General features: G+C 39.8%; 1 protein-coding gene across 3 annotated transcripts in view; it reads left to right on the top strand.

Annotated features, from left to right (window-relative positions):
- Nucleotides 1–16,676, top strand: part of PINX1 (PIN2 (TERF1) interacting telomerase inhibitor 1) — an 89,367-nt gene that overhangs the window by 10,700 nt on the left and 61,991 nt on the right. For all 3 annotated transcript variants that reach the window (XM_040469782.1, XM_040469800.1, XM_040469790.1), the window contains one exon: nucleotides 14,533–14,625. In XM_040469782.1, the coding sequence (XP_040325716.1) occupies nucleotides 14,533–14,625 (93 nt within the window). The remainder of the gene's footprint in view (nucleotides 1–14,532; nucleotides 14,626–16,676) is intronic.

Raw genomic sequence — 16,676 nt, 5'->3', positions numbered from 1 at the left:
TAGGCATTTCTGTTTACATTTTAATGGTGCTCTCCCCATCAAAAGCAAACACTTTTTCCCAGTAATAGTTTGAGAATGGCAAGATAAATCTGTTCAGTTCACAATCTCAAATAGTAAAGTGACCTTTCTGGGGATCCTTGAGTGTGACTAAAAACATGTTTTTAAAATATAAAGCAAAAACAAATACGTATACAAAGCAAGAAATATCAAGTGGGACCACAAACCAGCAGCCAGCAAAGGCTTAGTAGAAAAGCCTTTTTTGTGTTGATACTACTTAGTGAAATTTGTTTTACCTTTGAATGTATATAAGAGATTCAAAATACTCAGGTAAAGTAAAATTTGTTACAAGGGGCTCAGTACTAGAAATTGTATACCTAAGGTATAGGAACTGGAAATGAAACAGTTGAATATTGGGCATTCCATATTAACAAAAAAATAGTACTGTTAAGGGGACATGGATGGTATAGTCCTCAGACTTTTGGGCCTTTGGTCTAATTTTAGAGTTTAAAGGAAGTTTTTTTTGTCACGTGGCTATTTGGAAAGCAAGGACATGATGTCAGCTAATTCTTGAAGAAATCTAGACTGTTAGTCTTTGGCAAACAGTTTTTTTAAAAGAATAGTGGTAAAATACACATAAGAAAATTAACCATTTAACCGTTTTTAAGTGTACAGATCAGGGACATTAGGTACATTCATACTGTTGTGCAACCATCACACCATCTATCCGTAAAACACTTCATCTCGTAAAACTGAAACGGTGTCCCCAGTCAATACTTACTCCCCATTCTTCTCTCTCTCAAGCCCTTGGTAGCCACCATTCTACCTTCTGTCTCTGAATTTGACTACTCTAGGTACCTCATATAAGTGGGATGATAAGGTATCTGTTCTTCTGTGTCCAGATCATTTCACTGAACAGAATGTCCATGTTATACCATTTCCAGGCATTCGGTTTTGTATCATTCCTTCCTTTTAAGGCTCAGTAGTGTTTCATTGTATGTACATATTTTGTATGTATGTATGTACATTGTATGTACATACAAAATGTACATACACATTTTGCTTATCATTCATTCATCCATCAGTGGACACTTGGGTCATCTCATGGCAATTCTAAGTTTTTGAAGAACTGCCACAGTATTTTCCGTAATGGCTACACCATTTTACATTCACAACGGCACACATGACTTCCAGTTTCTCCATATGCTTGCCAACACTGGTTATTTTCTAGGTTTTTTGGTTTTTTTGATAGGAGACATCCTGATGGGTGTGAGGGGATATCTCATAGGCTTTTGATTTGCATTTCTCTAGTGATTAGTAATGTCTGACATCTTTTCATATACTTGGCTGTTTTTATGTCTTCTTTGGAAACACGTCTTCAATTCTTCAATTCCTTTGCCCCTTTCTGAATTGTTTTGTTGTTGTTGATGATGATGAGTTATATTCTGCAAACATTTGTGTAAGGAATTTCTTTCTGTTCCCTGTCATTATGTTTGGCATACACTGAACTGTCAAAAGATGTTTGTTAAATTGGAAGAGGAAAAACTTTGTGGAATTAAAAATCAACCAAGTTCAGCAAACATTTATTGAGCTGTGTACTGAGTTAGACTTGAGGATATGTAGATGTATGAGACAGTCCCTGCTTAAGAGTTAGCTAGAGGATATGCTGGTAATTGGTAAAATTATAGGGCAAATTCAACTCTGGGAAGATTTATTGCAGTACTGCTTATAGGACTGAGCCCAAAAGCATGAAGGGAAAGGTGCTGTGTTTGTGTTTTCCCTAATTCCTTGTTAGAATCTATAACTTGGACAGTTTTCTTATCCATGGGATAACTATCAGAACTATCCTAATAGTTCTGTATAAAAAGATATATGGTCCTAATAAAAAAGATGCCAGTTTGTTAGCCAGAGAAAAACATAAGGAAAATGTTTTGTGAAAACACCAACTGGACTGGTATCAGGAAATGCGGCATATATGCAGTAGTAAATCTCAAGGACATTTAACCCTTACTAATTATAAACAAAATTCAGGATTTTAGTTGAAATCAGTAGAACCACAGATATGAATGTAAACATCATCATCTAAGACTTGCAGGTTTTGACTGAAGAGTAATAGAGTGTCATGGTTTAGAGATGAACACTAAACCATGTGCCCAGATTGACAGCTCTACTTGTGTGACCTTGACCTTGAGTACGTTACTGAACATCTCTGTACCTTGGTTTCCTTTTTGGTGAAATGCAGATAATAGTACCATCCTCAGAAGGTTGTTGTGAGAATTAGTTATATTAATATAACTAAAGCACGTTGAACACTGCCTAACCTATAGTAGCACGTTGAACACTGCCTAACCTATAGTAAGTACTCAATAAGTATTAGCTGCTATAATCTTTATGATTGTTGTTATTTGTAGAGATAGAACTCCACAGTAGAATATTTCCTCTTGATTACTTTTAGTAATTAGAATATAGTGCCACCAAGAAAGCGTGTTACTTTTCAGATGGATAGATTTGGGCTCATTACTGAGACTGTTCCTAAGTGTCATTAATGAAATCAAAGGCAATAATGTGCTTTCTCCCCAGATTAAAAAAAAAAAAAAAAAAAAAAAAAAGAATGCTCTTAAGATAATGAATATTATAAATAGCCTCACTTGTTGGCAGCTAGATATAAATAAAATTTGAAATCTTTGTATGACTGATGAATGATCTGCAATTATTATAAGGTAAAAAAAGATGAAAACCCATATATATGGCATGAGTTTGTAGGAAAATATAGAGAGGAAATACATGTGTGTGTGCTTGGGTATGCATCAGTGGTTTTCAACTGAGGGCAGTGTCTGGAGACATTTTTGTGTGTCACAACTGGAGGTTCTTCTGGTGACCGGTAGATAGAGGCCAGGGATGCTGTTTAATATCCTACAGTGCACAGGATAGCCCCCGATAACAAAGAATTATCTGGCCCCAAATATTAGTGGTGCTGAGGTTGATATACATAGAGTAGCTCCAGAATATCTATTCTGTACATATTTTATATACATAAAATATCTGTGGAAAAATACGGAAGAAACTGGTAAGAGTGATTGCGTCTGGGAAGGGAGCTGAGGGGCTGGGAAACAGGGATGAGAGGAAATTGAGCTTGTGCTATAGTCCTTTTGTACCTTCATGGCTTTGTACCACGTGTGTTTTGTCCTACTCAAAAAATTGTTTAAAAATTAAGTTCAGAGGCGCCTGGGTGGCTCAGTCGGTTAGGCGTCCGACTTCAGCTCAGGTCACGATCTCGCGGTCCGTGAGTTCGAGCCCCGCGTCGGGCTCTGGGCTGATGGCTCAGAGCCTGGAGCCTGCTTCCGGTTCTGTGTCTCCCTCTCTCTCTGCCCCTCCCTCATTCATGCTATGTCTCTCTCTGTCTCAAAAATAAATAAACGTTTAAAAAAAAATTTTTTTTTTTAAATTAAAAAAAAATTAAGTTTAAAACTGTTTCTTGAGTCCATTTCCCTCATTTACGGCCACTTTTGATGCTTCTGCTCTCCTTTGCCACAGAACTCGAATTTTCTATGCAAATTGATTTCAGTTCTGTTCTCTCTTTTTAAAAACTTTTAACATGGATTGAGTCAGTCTCAGGCAGTCTGTTTAGCTGCTCTGCCTCTCTTTCGCCTCTTCTAGACTTGGCAGACACTCACTGTGTGGGGTGGGGAACCCGAAACATCACACTCACTTCTCTGGATTTTCTTAGTCTTAACTGGGACTGTGTAATTCTCTGCTTTGCTCCACTATAATATCTTGGAGTCATTCCCCCCCTGCTCCCCAATATTTTGTTGCGGTTTTCTTAGTAAGAGAGACCATTGAAATGAGCCAGTTCACCATTACTGGAAGCAGGACTCTGGCTAGAATGTTTTTTTTTTTTTTTTTTAAATAAACCTTAGTGAGGTATAATTTACATATATACAGTGTACCCATTTTTGAGAGTACAGTTCCATGAGTTTTGACAAATGAATATACCTCTAATATATAATATCGTAATAACCATGATAAATTTTCATTATTATAAAAAATTATCTTGGGTCACTTCCGAGTCAGCCCCCTGCCACTCTCCCCCCACCCCTCACTTCATTCTCTGGCCCCATACAACCACTGATCTCTCTATATAGACTGGTTTTGTATTTTCTTTTCTGCCTGGCTTGTTTTTCTCAGCACAAGTCATCCATGTTGTGTTTTATCCATGGAGATTTATCCATGTTGCGTTTATCAGTAACTCATTTCATTCCTGAATAGTATGCCATTGTATGCGTATGCCATAATTGTTTATCTGTTCACCTGCTGATGGACATTTGGGTTGTTTCCAGTTTTTGCCTACTATACCCAGAGCTGCTGTGAACATTTCTGTGCACATCTTCGTATGGACATACGTTTTCATTTCAGCGAGAGCCCTGTGCTCCCTTCCTTGTGCTATGTCCAGAAATTGCCTCTTGACAGAAATCCAGGGCAGTCCTTGAGCTCATGTCCTTTGTTGCCCCTCTGTCAAGGATGACAGTCCTATGCTGCCTGTCATCAGTATCTCATGAGTTGTTTCATATCTTTTGTTTTCCCATTGTTTATAGTAGAGGGGCGTGCCCCATGGCAGTTACCTTTTGTGGGCAGAAGACAGGGAGTCTTCCTGCCGTCTCTTTTAAACCCATGTCAGTCAGACTTGGCCTCACTGCTCCACGGAATCTGCCCTTGCCAAAGTCACCAGTGACTTCCATGTTAGCAAATCCAGTGGGTATTTTAAAAAATTTATTTTAGAGGGAGAGAGGGAGAAAGAATCTCAAGCAGGTTCCATGCCCAGCATGGAGCTTGACATGGGGCTTGATCTCAATGACTCTAAGATCATGACCTGAGCCAAAATCAGGAGTCGGACACCTTACTGACTGAGCCACCCAGGCATCCCTCCAGTGGGCATTTTTTAATCCTCATCTTACCTCGCCCGTGACATAGATGTTCACTGCTTCTTGAAGCACTCATTTTCCTTGGCTTCTCAGACCCCACCATCTCCTGGTTTTCTTCCTGCTTCACCGGCCACTCCTCCTTAATCTCTGTTGCATTTTTCTTATCCTGGGCTTACCATGTCTGGGGCCCAGCAGTTCAGTCCTAGGACTGCCTTCATCTGTTACCTACACCAATTGTTTATTACATCATGGCCGGATGTAACAACATGGCTGGGATGTTTAGTGACAATGGCCAGATTGCTCGCTATGGTGTCACCCTCTCTCCTAAATTCCAGACTTGTATTGAACCCCCAACTCAGTATTCTTCATTTGGGGCGTCATCAGCTATCAACCTCTCACACTTAACGTGTTCAAACTCCAGTTCTGACTACTTCCCCACACCTACCCTCAGACGGTTTTATCCAATGTCTTTCCTATTTCAGTTGATGTCAGTTCCATCCTTCTAGTTATTCAAGCTCAACACCTGTGTCCACTAGGAAATGTTGTTGGTTCTGCCTTCAGAATATATCCACACCCTGACTGCTTCCTGCCACCTGCACTATATCCAGTATGATCTGAGCAATCATTTTTTCTTGTCTAGATTTATAACAGCTTCTAAAGCTGGTTTTCTTGTCCATGGCACTACTGAAGTTGTAGCCTAGATAATTCTTTGCTGTGAGGCAGGCCCTGTGCAAATACAATGATTAAGCAGCATCCCTGGCCTCTATCCGCTAAATGCCACTGGCACCTCTCCCACCCGCGCAGTTGTGGCAACCACAGGTATCTGCACATATTGCCAGATGTCCTTTGAGCAAAATACCCCTGGTTGAGAGCACTGTTCTCAGTTGATCTTTCTTCATCCGTCCGTGGTCTCCTTCTGCATAACAGAGTGATTCTTTCAGAGTTTAAGTCTGTGCTATTCTGCTTTCCTGCTCAAAGCTCCCTGCCCCCCACCCCTGCCACTGTTTCCTCCTTTTCATTCAGAACAAAAGCCAAAGCCCTTTCAGTGGACTTGCAGCCATATATAATATGGACCTTTTCTCTTTCTGACCTCATCTCCTGCCACCCCTCTTCTTACTCATTCCATCCTAGTCACTGACCCCTGTGCCAGTTTGTGAATACATCAGGCATCCTCCTGCCTTAGGATTTTGCACTAGATGCTCTGTCTCTCTAGAACACTCTTCCCCCAGTTAGCTTCTATGCATTTTCTTAGCAAGGTCCACACTTACTGCCAGTTTAAAATTGCTTCTGTTTTTGGAAGCCAATTGGAAATTGGTAAGAAGTAGCAGTATAAGGATATTATTTAGAAATATGAAGGAAGTAAAACCCAGGAGAACCAACTAAGAATGGAGAGAGATGGGGCAGGGAATTTGCTGTGTTGTTGTTTTTTTAGCTTTGTTGAGATACAATTCACATGGCATATAATTTACCTATTTATAATGTATAGTTCAATGGCTTTTAATATATTCACAGAGTTTTCACCAGAACCAATTTTAAAACATTTCATTACCCCTAAAAGAAACTCTACCCGGTGGCAGTCATCCCCCATGCCCCCCCTACCCACCCTAGGTAACTGCTGATTTACTTTCTGTCTCCAAAGATTTGCCTATTCTGTACATCTCGTGTAAATGGAATCTTACAACATGTGGTCTTTTGTCACTGGTTTCCTTCACTGAGCATAACGTTTTCAAGGTTCATCTTTGTCGTAACACGTATCAGTACTTTATTCCTTTTTGTTGCCCAGTAATACTCCGTTGTAGAAATATACCATGGTGTATCCATTCATTAGTTAATGGGCATTTGTGTTTCTTCCACTTTTTGGTCTGTTATGAATAATGCAGCTGTGAACACTATCAGTTTTTCTGTGGCCTGTATTTTCATTTTTCTTGGGTATAGATGTAGAGTGAAATTGCTGGGTGGTATGGTTACTGTATGTTTAACTTGACTTGAGTAACCACCACCTTCTTTTCCAAAACAGCTACACTATTTGACATTCCCACCAGCAGTGTATGAGGATTTTAATTTCTCTTTATCTTTGCCAGCACTTGTTACTATCTGTCTTTCTTATTATAGCCATGCTAGTGGCTATAAAGTAACATCTACATGTGGTTTGATTTGCATGTCCATGTCGGCTAATGATGTTGACCATTTTTCATGTGATTATTGTCCATTTGTGTCTTCTTTGGAGAAATAGCTATTCAGGCCTTTGCCCAATGTTTAATTGGGTTGTGTGTCTTTATTCTTGTTTAGTAAACTTTTTAATATTTTCCAGTACCAGTCCCTTATCAGATACATGATTGTGAATATTTTCTCCAATTCTGTGGGTTGTCTTTTCACTTTCCTGATAGTATTGTTTGAAGACTAAGGATAAAGAAATAGGTTAAAAGACTCATCCCATTGTCTGAAGAAACTTAAAATCTAGTGCAAAAGAAAGAAATGAAATAAATACCAAAATAATTTGATCCTCCAACTTTTTCAGTTCCTGAATAGTTGAGAGAGAGTAGCAAAGCTTTGGATGGTGAGGGTCTTCTTTGCAAATTTATCCTTATCTCTTTGTTTTCTAAGCTTTTTATTTCCTATCAGGTATCGCTAAGTTTGTATCACTGATGACTGTGGCTGGTTTCTAGCACACCTAGGCTTGGATACTAAGTGTGCTATTGGGTTGTTGTTTTTTTTGTTTTTTTTTAATGTTTATTTATTTTGAGAGAGAGCGTGCAAGCAGGGGAGAGGCAGAGAAAGAGAGAGAGAGATTCCTAAGGAGACTCTGCACTGTCAGCATGGAGCCTGATCCACGAACTGTGAGATCTGACCTGAGCCAAAATCACCAGATGGATGCTTAACCTACTGAGCCACCGAGGCGCCCCCTATTGGGTGTAATGACAAAGTGGACACAGCTGAAGAAAGTCTAGAAAATAGACTAGAAAACAACGACCCAGAATGCAGCTGTGAAAGAGGAAAAGCTGGGAGATATGAAACAGAAGTTTAAAGTGAGAAGACCAGCAGCACAAAGAAGAGAGAAAATGGGACAGAGGCAGTGTTTAAGGGGATAAGGGCTGAAGATGGTCTAGAATTAGTGATAAATCCACAGATTCAAAAAATTTAATGAATCCGAGCAGATTACATTTAAAGAGATCTTCACTTACAAACATAATAGCAGATGTAACTGTGTAACAGTATAGCAGAACGCCATACACACGCATAAACACACACACACACACACACACACACACACACACACACATTCACAGAGAGGAGACTCAATGCAGCCAGAGAAGATACACTGATTATCTGCAAAGAAGCAACGGTTATAAATGAAAGCAGAGTTCTTAACAGTGGAACCCAAAAGACATTGGAGTAATATATTGAGGGAAATATAACTGGCAACCTAGAATTTTACCCCCAGCAAATAAATTTTTCATGAAAGTGGATGGAGAAAGTTTTCAGATAAAGCTTTACCACCAGTAGGCCTTTGATAAAGGAAATTTTAAAGGATGTATTTCAGTCAGGAGGAAAGAATACTTATCATCTGTAGTATCCCCAAACTGGCGGTAACCCAACTGTCCATCAGCAAAAGACTGGATAAGTAAACTGCTATATGTTTGTAAATGCAAAGAAATGAAGTATGGTTACATGCAAGAGTAGAGAGCAGGAGTTGGTAAGCTTTTTCTGTAGAGGGCCACATAGAAATAATTTGCAGAGCATAGGGTCTCTGTTACAACCACTCGACTATTGGACTGTAAAATCAGCAACAAACAGTATATAAACAAATGGATGTGACTGTGTTCTCCTTAAATGTTATTTACAAAAACAGGTGGCAGATCAGAGTTGGCCTGCAGGCTATTATTTATTCCCTGGTGTGGAAGAATCTCATTAACTTCATGTTGACAGAAAGAAATGAGACACAAAGATAATATCCAGTATGATTCCACTTGTATAAAAATTGAGAGGGCAGGTGAAAATCTGATATTTAGGTGCCATACTTGGGTGGTCAAGTTATTTTAAAATACAAAGAAGTGATTACTATGTTAAGACAATAGTGATTACTTTGGGGGAGAGGCAAGGAGTTGGCGTTGAGAGGGGCTCACGGGGAACTTTTAGGGTGATATTAGTGTTCTGTGTTTTTTTTTTCTGGTTGGCAATTACATAGGTTATTTGTGAACATTATGTTATATGTACTTTCTGTGGCTGTTACTCTCCCACCCTCCCGAAAGTAAATGGTTCCAAACCAAAACCAAAAGCAAGAGGAAGAGTGATTATCACAAAACTGAGGATAATGATTACAATTAGGACAGTGGTTTTCAACTGGGCGTGATTTTGCCCCTCGTGGGACATGTGGCAATGTCTGGAGAGGATTTTGGTTTTCACAGCTGGGAGATGTTAATTCTATCTAGTGGGTAGAGGCCAGACAGCTAAACATCCTACAGTGCACAGCACAGCCATGCCCCTCCGTCCCCGAACAAATAATGACTCACCCCAAAATGTCAGTAGCTCAGAGGTTGACAAACTCTATTCTAGGAGGAGGGGGATGCTTCTGGGTGCAAGCAGTGTTCTGTTTTCTAATCCAGGGAGTGGTGGTGGTGGTGGAATTTCTTTATAACTAACTGTATGGACTTCAGATGTTCCTATATATGATGATATGTGTCGCAATAAATCTAAAAATTACTTGGTCCCTTTCTGGTAGACTTAATTACTTGAGTAATTTATGTAATATTAAACCTGTAATGAAGGTTAACTGAGAGTAACGTGCAGCAGTTTCATTATCAGGGTATCAACTGTAAATGGCAGTCAGTTTTCCTACACACATTCAATGACGTGCTTAGGGTGTTAGATAGACTTGAGCTGACCTTGCATGACCATGGTCATGGAGGCAGAAGCTTTTGAGTCTGGGGCTTTTTTTCTTAGAGACATCCACACATTCTTGAAGAGGGAAAATGAGTTGACTTTGCACTTTGGTATCATAACTTCCTCCTTCATGTACTGAATTAGAGAAAACTTTGTAATTTCTTAGGTGATAGGGTTATCAAGAAATCATCAACTCCAAGATTCATAAAGAAAGGAGCTATGAGATTCATCTTTGTAGGTACTAAGAAAAGAAAGCAGAGTTTTCAGTTGCTTGCTTTTGAGATTTGACAGTGCTAGCTAGAAAGTTACTTTTTCTCTTTTTTTTTCAACGTTTATTTTTATTTTTGGGACAGAGAGAGACAGAGCATGAACAGGGGAGGGGCAGAGAGAGAGGGAGACACAGAATCGGAAACAGGCTCCAGGCTCTGAGCCATCAGCCCAGAGCCTGACGCGGGGCTCGAACTCACGGACGACCACGAGATCGTGACCTGGCTGAAGTCGGACGCTTAACCGACTGCGCCACCCAGGCGCCCCTACTTTTTCTCTTTGGTGGTATCGTGATTACTCTTTTCTGAGAAATGCCATCGTAGTTGCAAAAACCCTGGTTGGGGACAGATGTACTTTGTTCTATTGCTGATTGCTGAGGCTGGGCACAGTGTAGTTGGGCCTTTGTGATGTATTCCCAGAAATGCAGTCAGTGAAATGTTTAAAGTGACCCAGGGGACCCTGTATTATTTGTCAGGAAGGTAGTGAGTGTGTAACAGCTTCCAAGTGGTAGTGCTTTGTCCTCATGCAGTCTGGCCCACAGGTTTATCTGTGCAGGCTGATTCTTTTGTGCATAAAGCAAGCAGAAGACAGCTGAAGAGTTCCTCATCTGTTGATTAAGTTCCACCTCAAGACCCGTAGAGGGTGCTGATAGCTCTGCAAATGGGACGGAGCAGCTCACTGCTTACTGTCCTGCCCAGTAGAAACCAGGCCTTGCTAACTGCCGCTCCCAATACTGAAGAGCCTTTAGAATCTTCCTGTGAGGGAAGACCTATCCAAGGAATGGACCTGGACAACTAATAGGTTATTTTTCTGCCATGTCATCCTTGGTAAATACGGTATCTTCATCCAAGTGAATTTTTGATCATATTACTTGTATTAAAGCTGAAAAGCAGATGACACAATAACCCAATAACATATTTTTCTACTATTATAATATTTTTAGTTCGTTAAGACTGTGTATCAATTCATACAGTATTGTTTTAACTAAGTAGAGATTCCATACTGTTCACTTCATAGAATGTCTTGCAAAGATTCTAGAAATAACCCTTATTTTCTTGTGGGACATAAAACTCGGTATATTCTTCAGAATTTCATTTTTTGGAATTATTTTATTAATTAGTTCTCTCTACCAGACTCAACTCAGCTTTTCAGTGGACTTCATGGTTTTACGAAATGTTTGTTACTTCCAGCAGATATTTTGTCCCTTATGATTTTAAATATTTTTGAAAATAAACTGGGATGCCAAACACCTGTTTAGGACTGGGGTCTTCAAGTTTTTTTGCACTTTGAAAAACAGTATTCCCTGTCTCACATTTTTTTTTTAAGTTTATTTACTTCTTTTGAGAGAAAGTGAGTGAGCTGGAGACGGGCAGAGACAGGGAGAGAGAGAATCCCAAGCAGGCTCCGTGCTGTCAACACAGAGCCCAGCACAGGGCTCGAACCCACGAACTGTGAGATCATGACCTGAGCCTAAATCAAGAGTTGGATGCTTAACCAACTGAGCCACACATGCACCCCCCCACCTCCACCTCACATTTTTGAGAACACCATTTATAAGGTTTTTAATCATAGCTTTAAGTCATTGCAAAAAATATAATTTCTGGCCTATTGGGAAATGCTAGCATTTTAAAATAATACCATTATGTTGTTAAATGTACCCAGCGGATGCTATATACCAGTACAATTTGATATTCATTGCCACATATTTATAAATACACCAGCAAGTCTTTTAGTAGTCAAAAATGTTATATTTCATTTTTCCTTTTCCTCTGAAATAATGTTTCCATTGCACATAACCCATAGTATTTTATGCTTATATGTTTCTTTTTGTTTAAACTTTTTAAAATTCATCATCCTATTCTATTTCTCTGCCACAAAACAAATACATATAAATACACCATTCCTGGGAAAGACTGCTCTTGTGTAAATCAGCCCCCAAAAGTCTCTGTTCCTAGAGTGGGATTTGCCACCATACCTCTCCAAAAAAGAGACAGAGAGAGAGGAAAGAATTTGAGCAATTCAAGGTTGCTTTATTTCTAGTAACCCCAAGATTTTAAGTGTAAATATTTTTCTTTGGATGAAGTTGTCATTGTATCAGTAGATGGCAATGAATAAAACTGGGAAATATATTACAAATTTTGAAAATAATTATTATAATAGTGCAGTCTTTCTGGAAGTGCGTCTCTTGATGAGATAGATAGATTGGTGCGGGGAGGGGGCTGCTTTTGCTGCTTTGATTAAAAGATGCTTCCCAGTCCTTTGGTTTGTGCCTTGTTTATATCCTTGCTGAGAGGAGAGTTGTGCCCCTCTTGTAAAGTGAGGGAAGGACCCATGGGAGTAGTGGAGAAGGAGAGCCACATTGCTGCATCCGCTCATAGAGCAGTGTGGGGAAAAAGCTAGGGACTGATTCCCCTGGGATCTGTCCGTGCTCCATGTACTGTGGGAAGCCTGTGTCCTCGGCAGGTGAGAAGCTCTCCCGGTGAGGCTTAGTGTCCTCTGAAGTGCAAGAGCAGCTCTGATGGGGACATGGTGAAATGGGTAAGAATGTGGACTGTCACTCATCTCTGCCTAGGTTTGAATCCCTTCATAGCCACCTCATAGATGTGCCTCGTTTAATCCCTCTGTGCCTCAGTATCCTGTGAAGTACAGTTAGTCATCAAGGCCCCTCCTTTGTAGGACATGCATAGAAAGCTCTGGAGTCCAGGGTCTCGTGCCTCATAAACCTTCAGTTGATCATAACTACTTATCTAAGCTCAGAACTTACTAAGTGACTTGTGTTTGGAACATCAAAATTGAGAATATTACGTACCCTAAGAAATGTTTGACCTCCGAAAGACAAGAAAAATTCACTCGTGGGATGTCTGAAAAAAAACCCAAGCTGTTTGTGAGAAGTGGCTGCAGGAGAAAATGTTTTGGGTTGCTGATATGATTAACCCATGCTAAGCATACTCTGAAACCTTGAGATATCTATACACCCTTTGGAGCCTTACTATGTAATTCACACTTTGTTTTTAAAATTGCTGATTTCTAGGAGGGATTACAGCTAACTCCTATAACATAGTCAGTGGACATGTGCTGGTTTTGCTCCAGTACTAAGGCAAAATTTTCCTTTCCCCCACTTTCTCTAACCTCATTATCTGTATTTCTTTATGGAAAATTCAGGCTCTTTTCTACCTGTGGTGTTCTGTTTCTGTTGTACTCTGCTGCCTGACCTTGACACATAGATAAAGGTGAGGGAATACGGAGAGCTAGTTAACTAATTGACTATAATTGACTCTAACCCCAGTTGTACTTGCTCTGACATTTTAGGCAAGGTACTTTCTGGATCACATTTTCCTTTTTTATCAAAAGAATAAACCTGAGTTTCTTCCTCAATTTGTTTGTGTTTTTGTTTTGTCCTTAAGGTAAGTCTCTAGTGAAATCTGGTATTTGAGGCTATGGCTCAGTGCTAGCTCTGCTCCTTCACACTCTGATTGTCATCTCTGATCTGGTTTTTGATTATCATTTAACCTCTTACCTTTATTCAATTGTTAAAAGAATTTTTTATTTTGAAACAATTATAAACATATAGAAAATTGCAAAAATAGTACTACAAAGAGTCCTAAGTATCATTCACCCACTTTTTCCCAGGGGTGACATCTAATATAACAACAGCGTAACATTGAAACCAGGAAATTGACACTTGTGTGGACTGTTAATCAGACCATAGACCTTATTAAGTTTTCATCATTTTTTTAGCCTTCATTTGTGCGCACATGCGTGTGTGTATGTGTGTATGTGTAAGTTGTGTGGAATTTTATCATGTGTATAAATTCATGTAATCATCACCAAGTTAAGATACAGGATTGTCTCATTACCACAGAAGAGCTGCCTCATGCTGCCTTTTTGCATGCACACCCACCTTCCACCCCTCCATCCTCCAGCACTCCCCATTCATCCCTGACCCCTGGAAACCATGAATGTGTTCTCTGGCTCTATAGTTTTGTCATTTTGACAACGTTCTCTAAATGGAACATATAGTGTGTAGGTCCACCTTTTTCACAGGCACAATGAGGTTGTTGCATGTATCCATAGCTTGATTCCTTTTTATTGCTGAGTCGCATTTCAGCGTAAAGATGTACCAGAATTTGCTGAGCCATTCGCCCATTGAAGGAATTTTGGGTTATTTCCAGTATTTTACTATCATAAATAAGACTGTTATAACATTCGTTTCTAGGCTTTTGTGTGAACACAAGTTTTCATTTCTCTTCCTTGAGGATTTTATAAATTTCATGTGAATAGCCTTGCCTGATCCACAGTACACAGTTTAAGGAGAGTGTTTCTAATCCTATGAATAGAGCTCAGTATTAAATAATAGGGCTTCTAAAGATTTTATTTAAAAAAGACCATGTCATGGTAAGAGAATGAATGAGGGGATGGGTTTCAGAGAATTTAATGCTTTTCTTTCTTTCTTTTTTTTTTTTTAAAGACTCCTCAGACAACAAAGAAAAGAAAACTTTCAGCCTTGAAGAAAAGTCCAAGATCTCCAAAAACCGTGTTCATTATATGAAATTCACAAAAGGTAAAATTAAGCATTTCTTTATTTGTTGTTGAAATCCCCATGTTCATACCAGGTTTCTTAAAGCATTTTTAGCTCTCTCCAACATTACTTCTTGTTTTATGTGCAGAATGGACAAGTATGGGTGGCCTGCCTGGCTTGATGTACAGCAGTGCTAAAGTTTCAGCATTTATTGTGAGTCACCTGGAGATCTTGTTAAATTGCAGATCCGTTAGCTCTGAGGTAGGGCCCCACATTCGGTTTTAGATTACATGCAAGTCCTTTGGCAAAGCTGGAAGCAGAAGTCAACTTGCTATGTAAAAGAGAAAAGTGAGGGGCGCCTGGGTGGCGCAGTCGGTTAAGCGTCCGACTTCAGCCAGGTCACGATCTCGCAGTCCGTGAGTTCGAGCCCCGCGTCGGGCTCTGGGCTGATGGCTCAGAGCCTGGAGCCTGTTTCCGATTCTGTGTCTCCCTCTCTCTCTGCCCCTCGCCCGTTCATGCTCTGTCTCTCTCTGTCCCAAAAATAAATAAACGTTGAAAAGAGAAAAGTGACTTTACGTCACTAAGTCAGAAAATAATTTTTATTTATTGCTCAGCATTTTTACTTACAATTTCTAGTTTTTGAAGTTTAATGTTGGTATTGAATAACTCTTAAATTATTCCAATTTACAGAATTGTGTTCTATCTTGAGATCTCCAGTATGAGAAATCTCCCTCCTAAACTGATTTATATTATTTCACACCATTTCTTCATTGAATGGAGTGTTAACTTAGGCATTCCATGGTCATGGCAAAATAGCATTAGAAAACACATTTGAGAACTAGGTAGTGAATCCCATCTTCTTCCATCACCGCCTCCCTACTCCCTTCCCAGTAAACGCTGCCAATTACAAGTGCAGTTGTCCTGTGTAACCACCAGGTGGCAGTCTTGTATTGGTAAGAAACAATTTAACTTGAACTCCTCAATTCCCCCAGATGTTTTCCCATAGAATAATATTATGCATTAAGTACACTTTCCAGGCACAAAAGCTTATTTGTTACATACTATACTTCAAGTATAAATGTGATGATAATCCTGTTGTGCTATCTAGTCACCATACGATGGCCTTTCTATGGGAGATGGGATGCACCTTTCTATCTTTGTATGCCAGGAAGCACACATCTCTTTGGTTTAGTCTAGTTGGCATGATTGAGAATTCCCTAATTCCTAGAACTTGCCTCAACAGCAGTAGGAGCTGGAATTCCCATTCCTCTTGGCAATTAATGGTTCTCACTTGGGTCAAAACCCCAAAGGTTTGGGTTTGGTTTTGGTTTAAGTGAGAGCCCGTGCCAGAGTTTAATGGAGTCGGGAGCTGAATAGCTTCGGGAACATGTACAAAGAGAAACAGGCACTTCCCCTTTCCCTCTTCCAGCTGCTGTGGTTTGTATGGCTCTTCATGTCTTCCCCTCTTCTTTCAGTTTAGAACCTTCTTTGTTGTTGTCCTCTATGGTTTCTGATTGGGGTTTCTCTCCACTCCACTTCTGTTCTGGAACAAGAACAGTCCCTGTTACCTCCTCAGTCTTTCTGAGAAGAGGCTAAATCGCCACTTTATAACCAGTCGTTAATTATCCGTCCTTTTTTCATTATAACCTATAGGAAAAAAGAGACATATCACAGAAAGATGCTGAGCAAATTCATGAAAAGTGGCCTGTAACTTTTTAGATGGCATGTCAGCCTTTGAAGCTTTCACTTTTGCAAATCTAGTTTTCCTTTAGTATCTAACTACATGCATGATTTCACCCGAAGTGTTTGCTGAAGCTGGGATAAACCTCTTTAATCTGCTTTAATCTAATGGATGCTGGGAGTATCTGCTTTCTATTTCTAGTTAAGCCACTTCCTTGCCAGGTGACCCTGTCGGCCTGCGTGATGTGTTGTGCCTTCGTTTTCTCTGAATGAGGTTTGCTGATTTATTAGCCTTGCCTGGGGAGAAAGAGGGCATTGGTATACAGGGAAAAGATATATCCTTTCAAGATATATTGTCAGAAAGGAAGCAGAGATTGAGTGGGAAGATACAGGAAATGCGGATTGAGAGTAAG

Source organism: Herpailurus yagouaroundi, unplaced genomic scaffold, assembly GCF_014898765.1.
Source record: "Herpailurus yagouaroundi ecotype Mexico unplaced genomic scaffold, PumYag 28, whole genome shotgun sequence".
Taxonomy (NCBI): Eukaryota; Metazoa; Chordata; class Mammalia; order Carnivora; family Felidae; genus Herpailurus; species Herpailurus yagouaroundi.
Note: the sequence above shows the minus strand (reverse complement) of the source record. Positions and strands in the feature narration are given on the sequence as shown.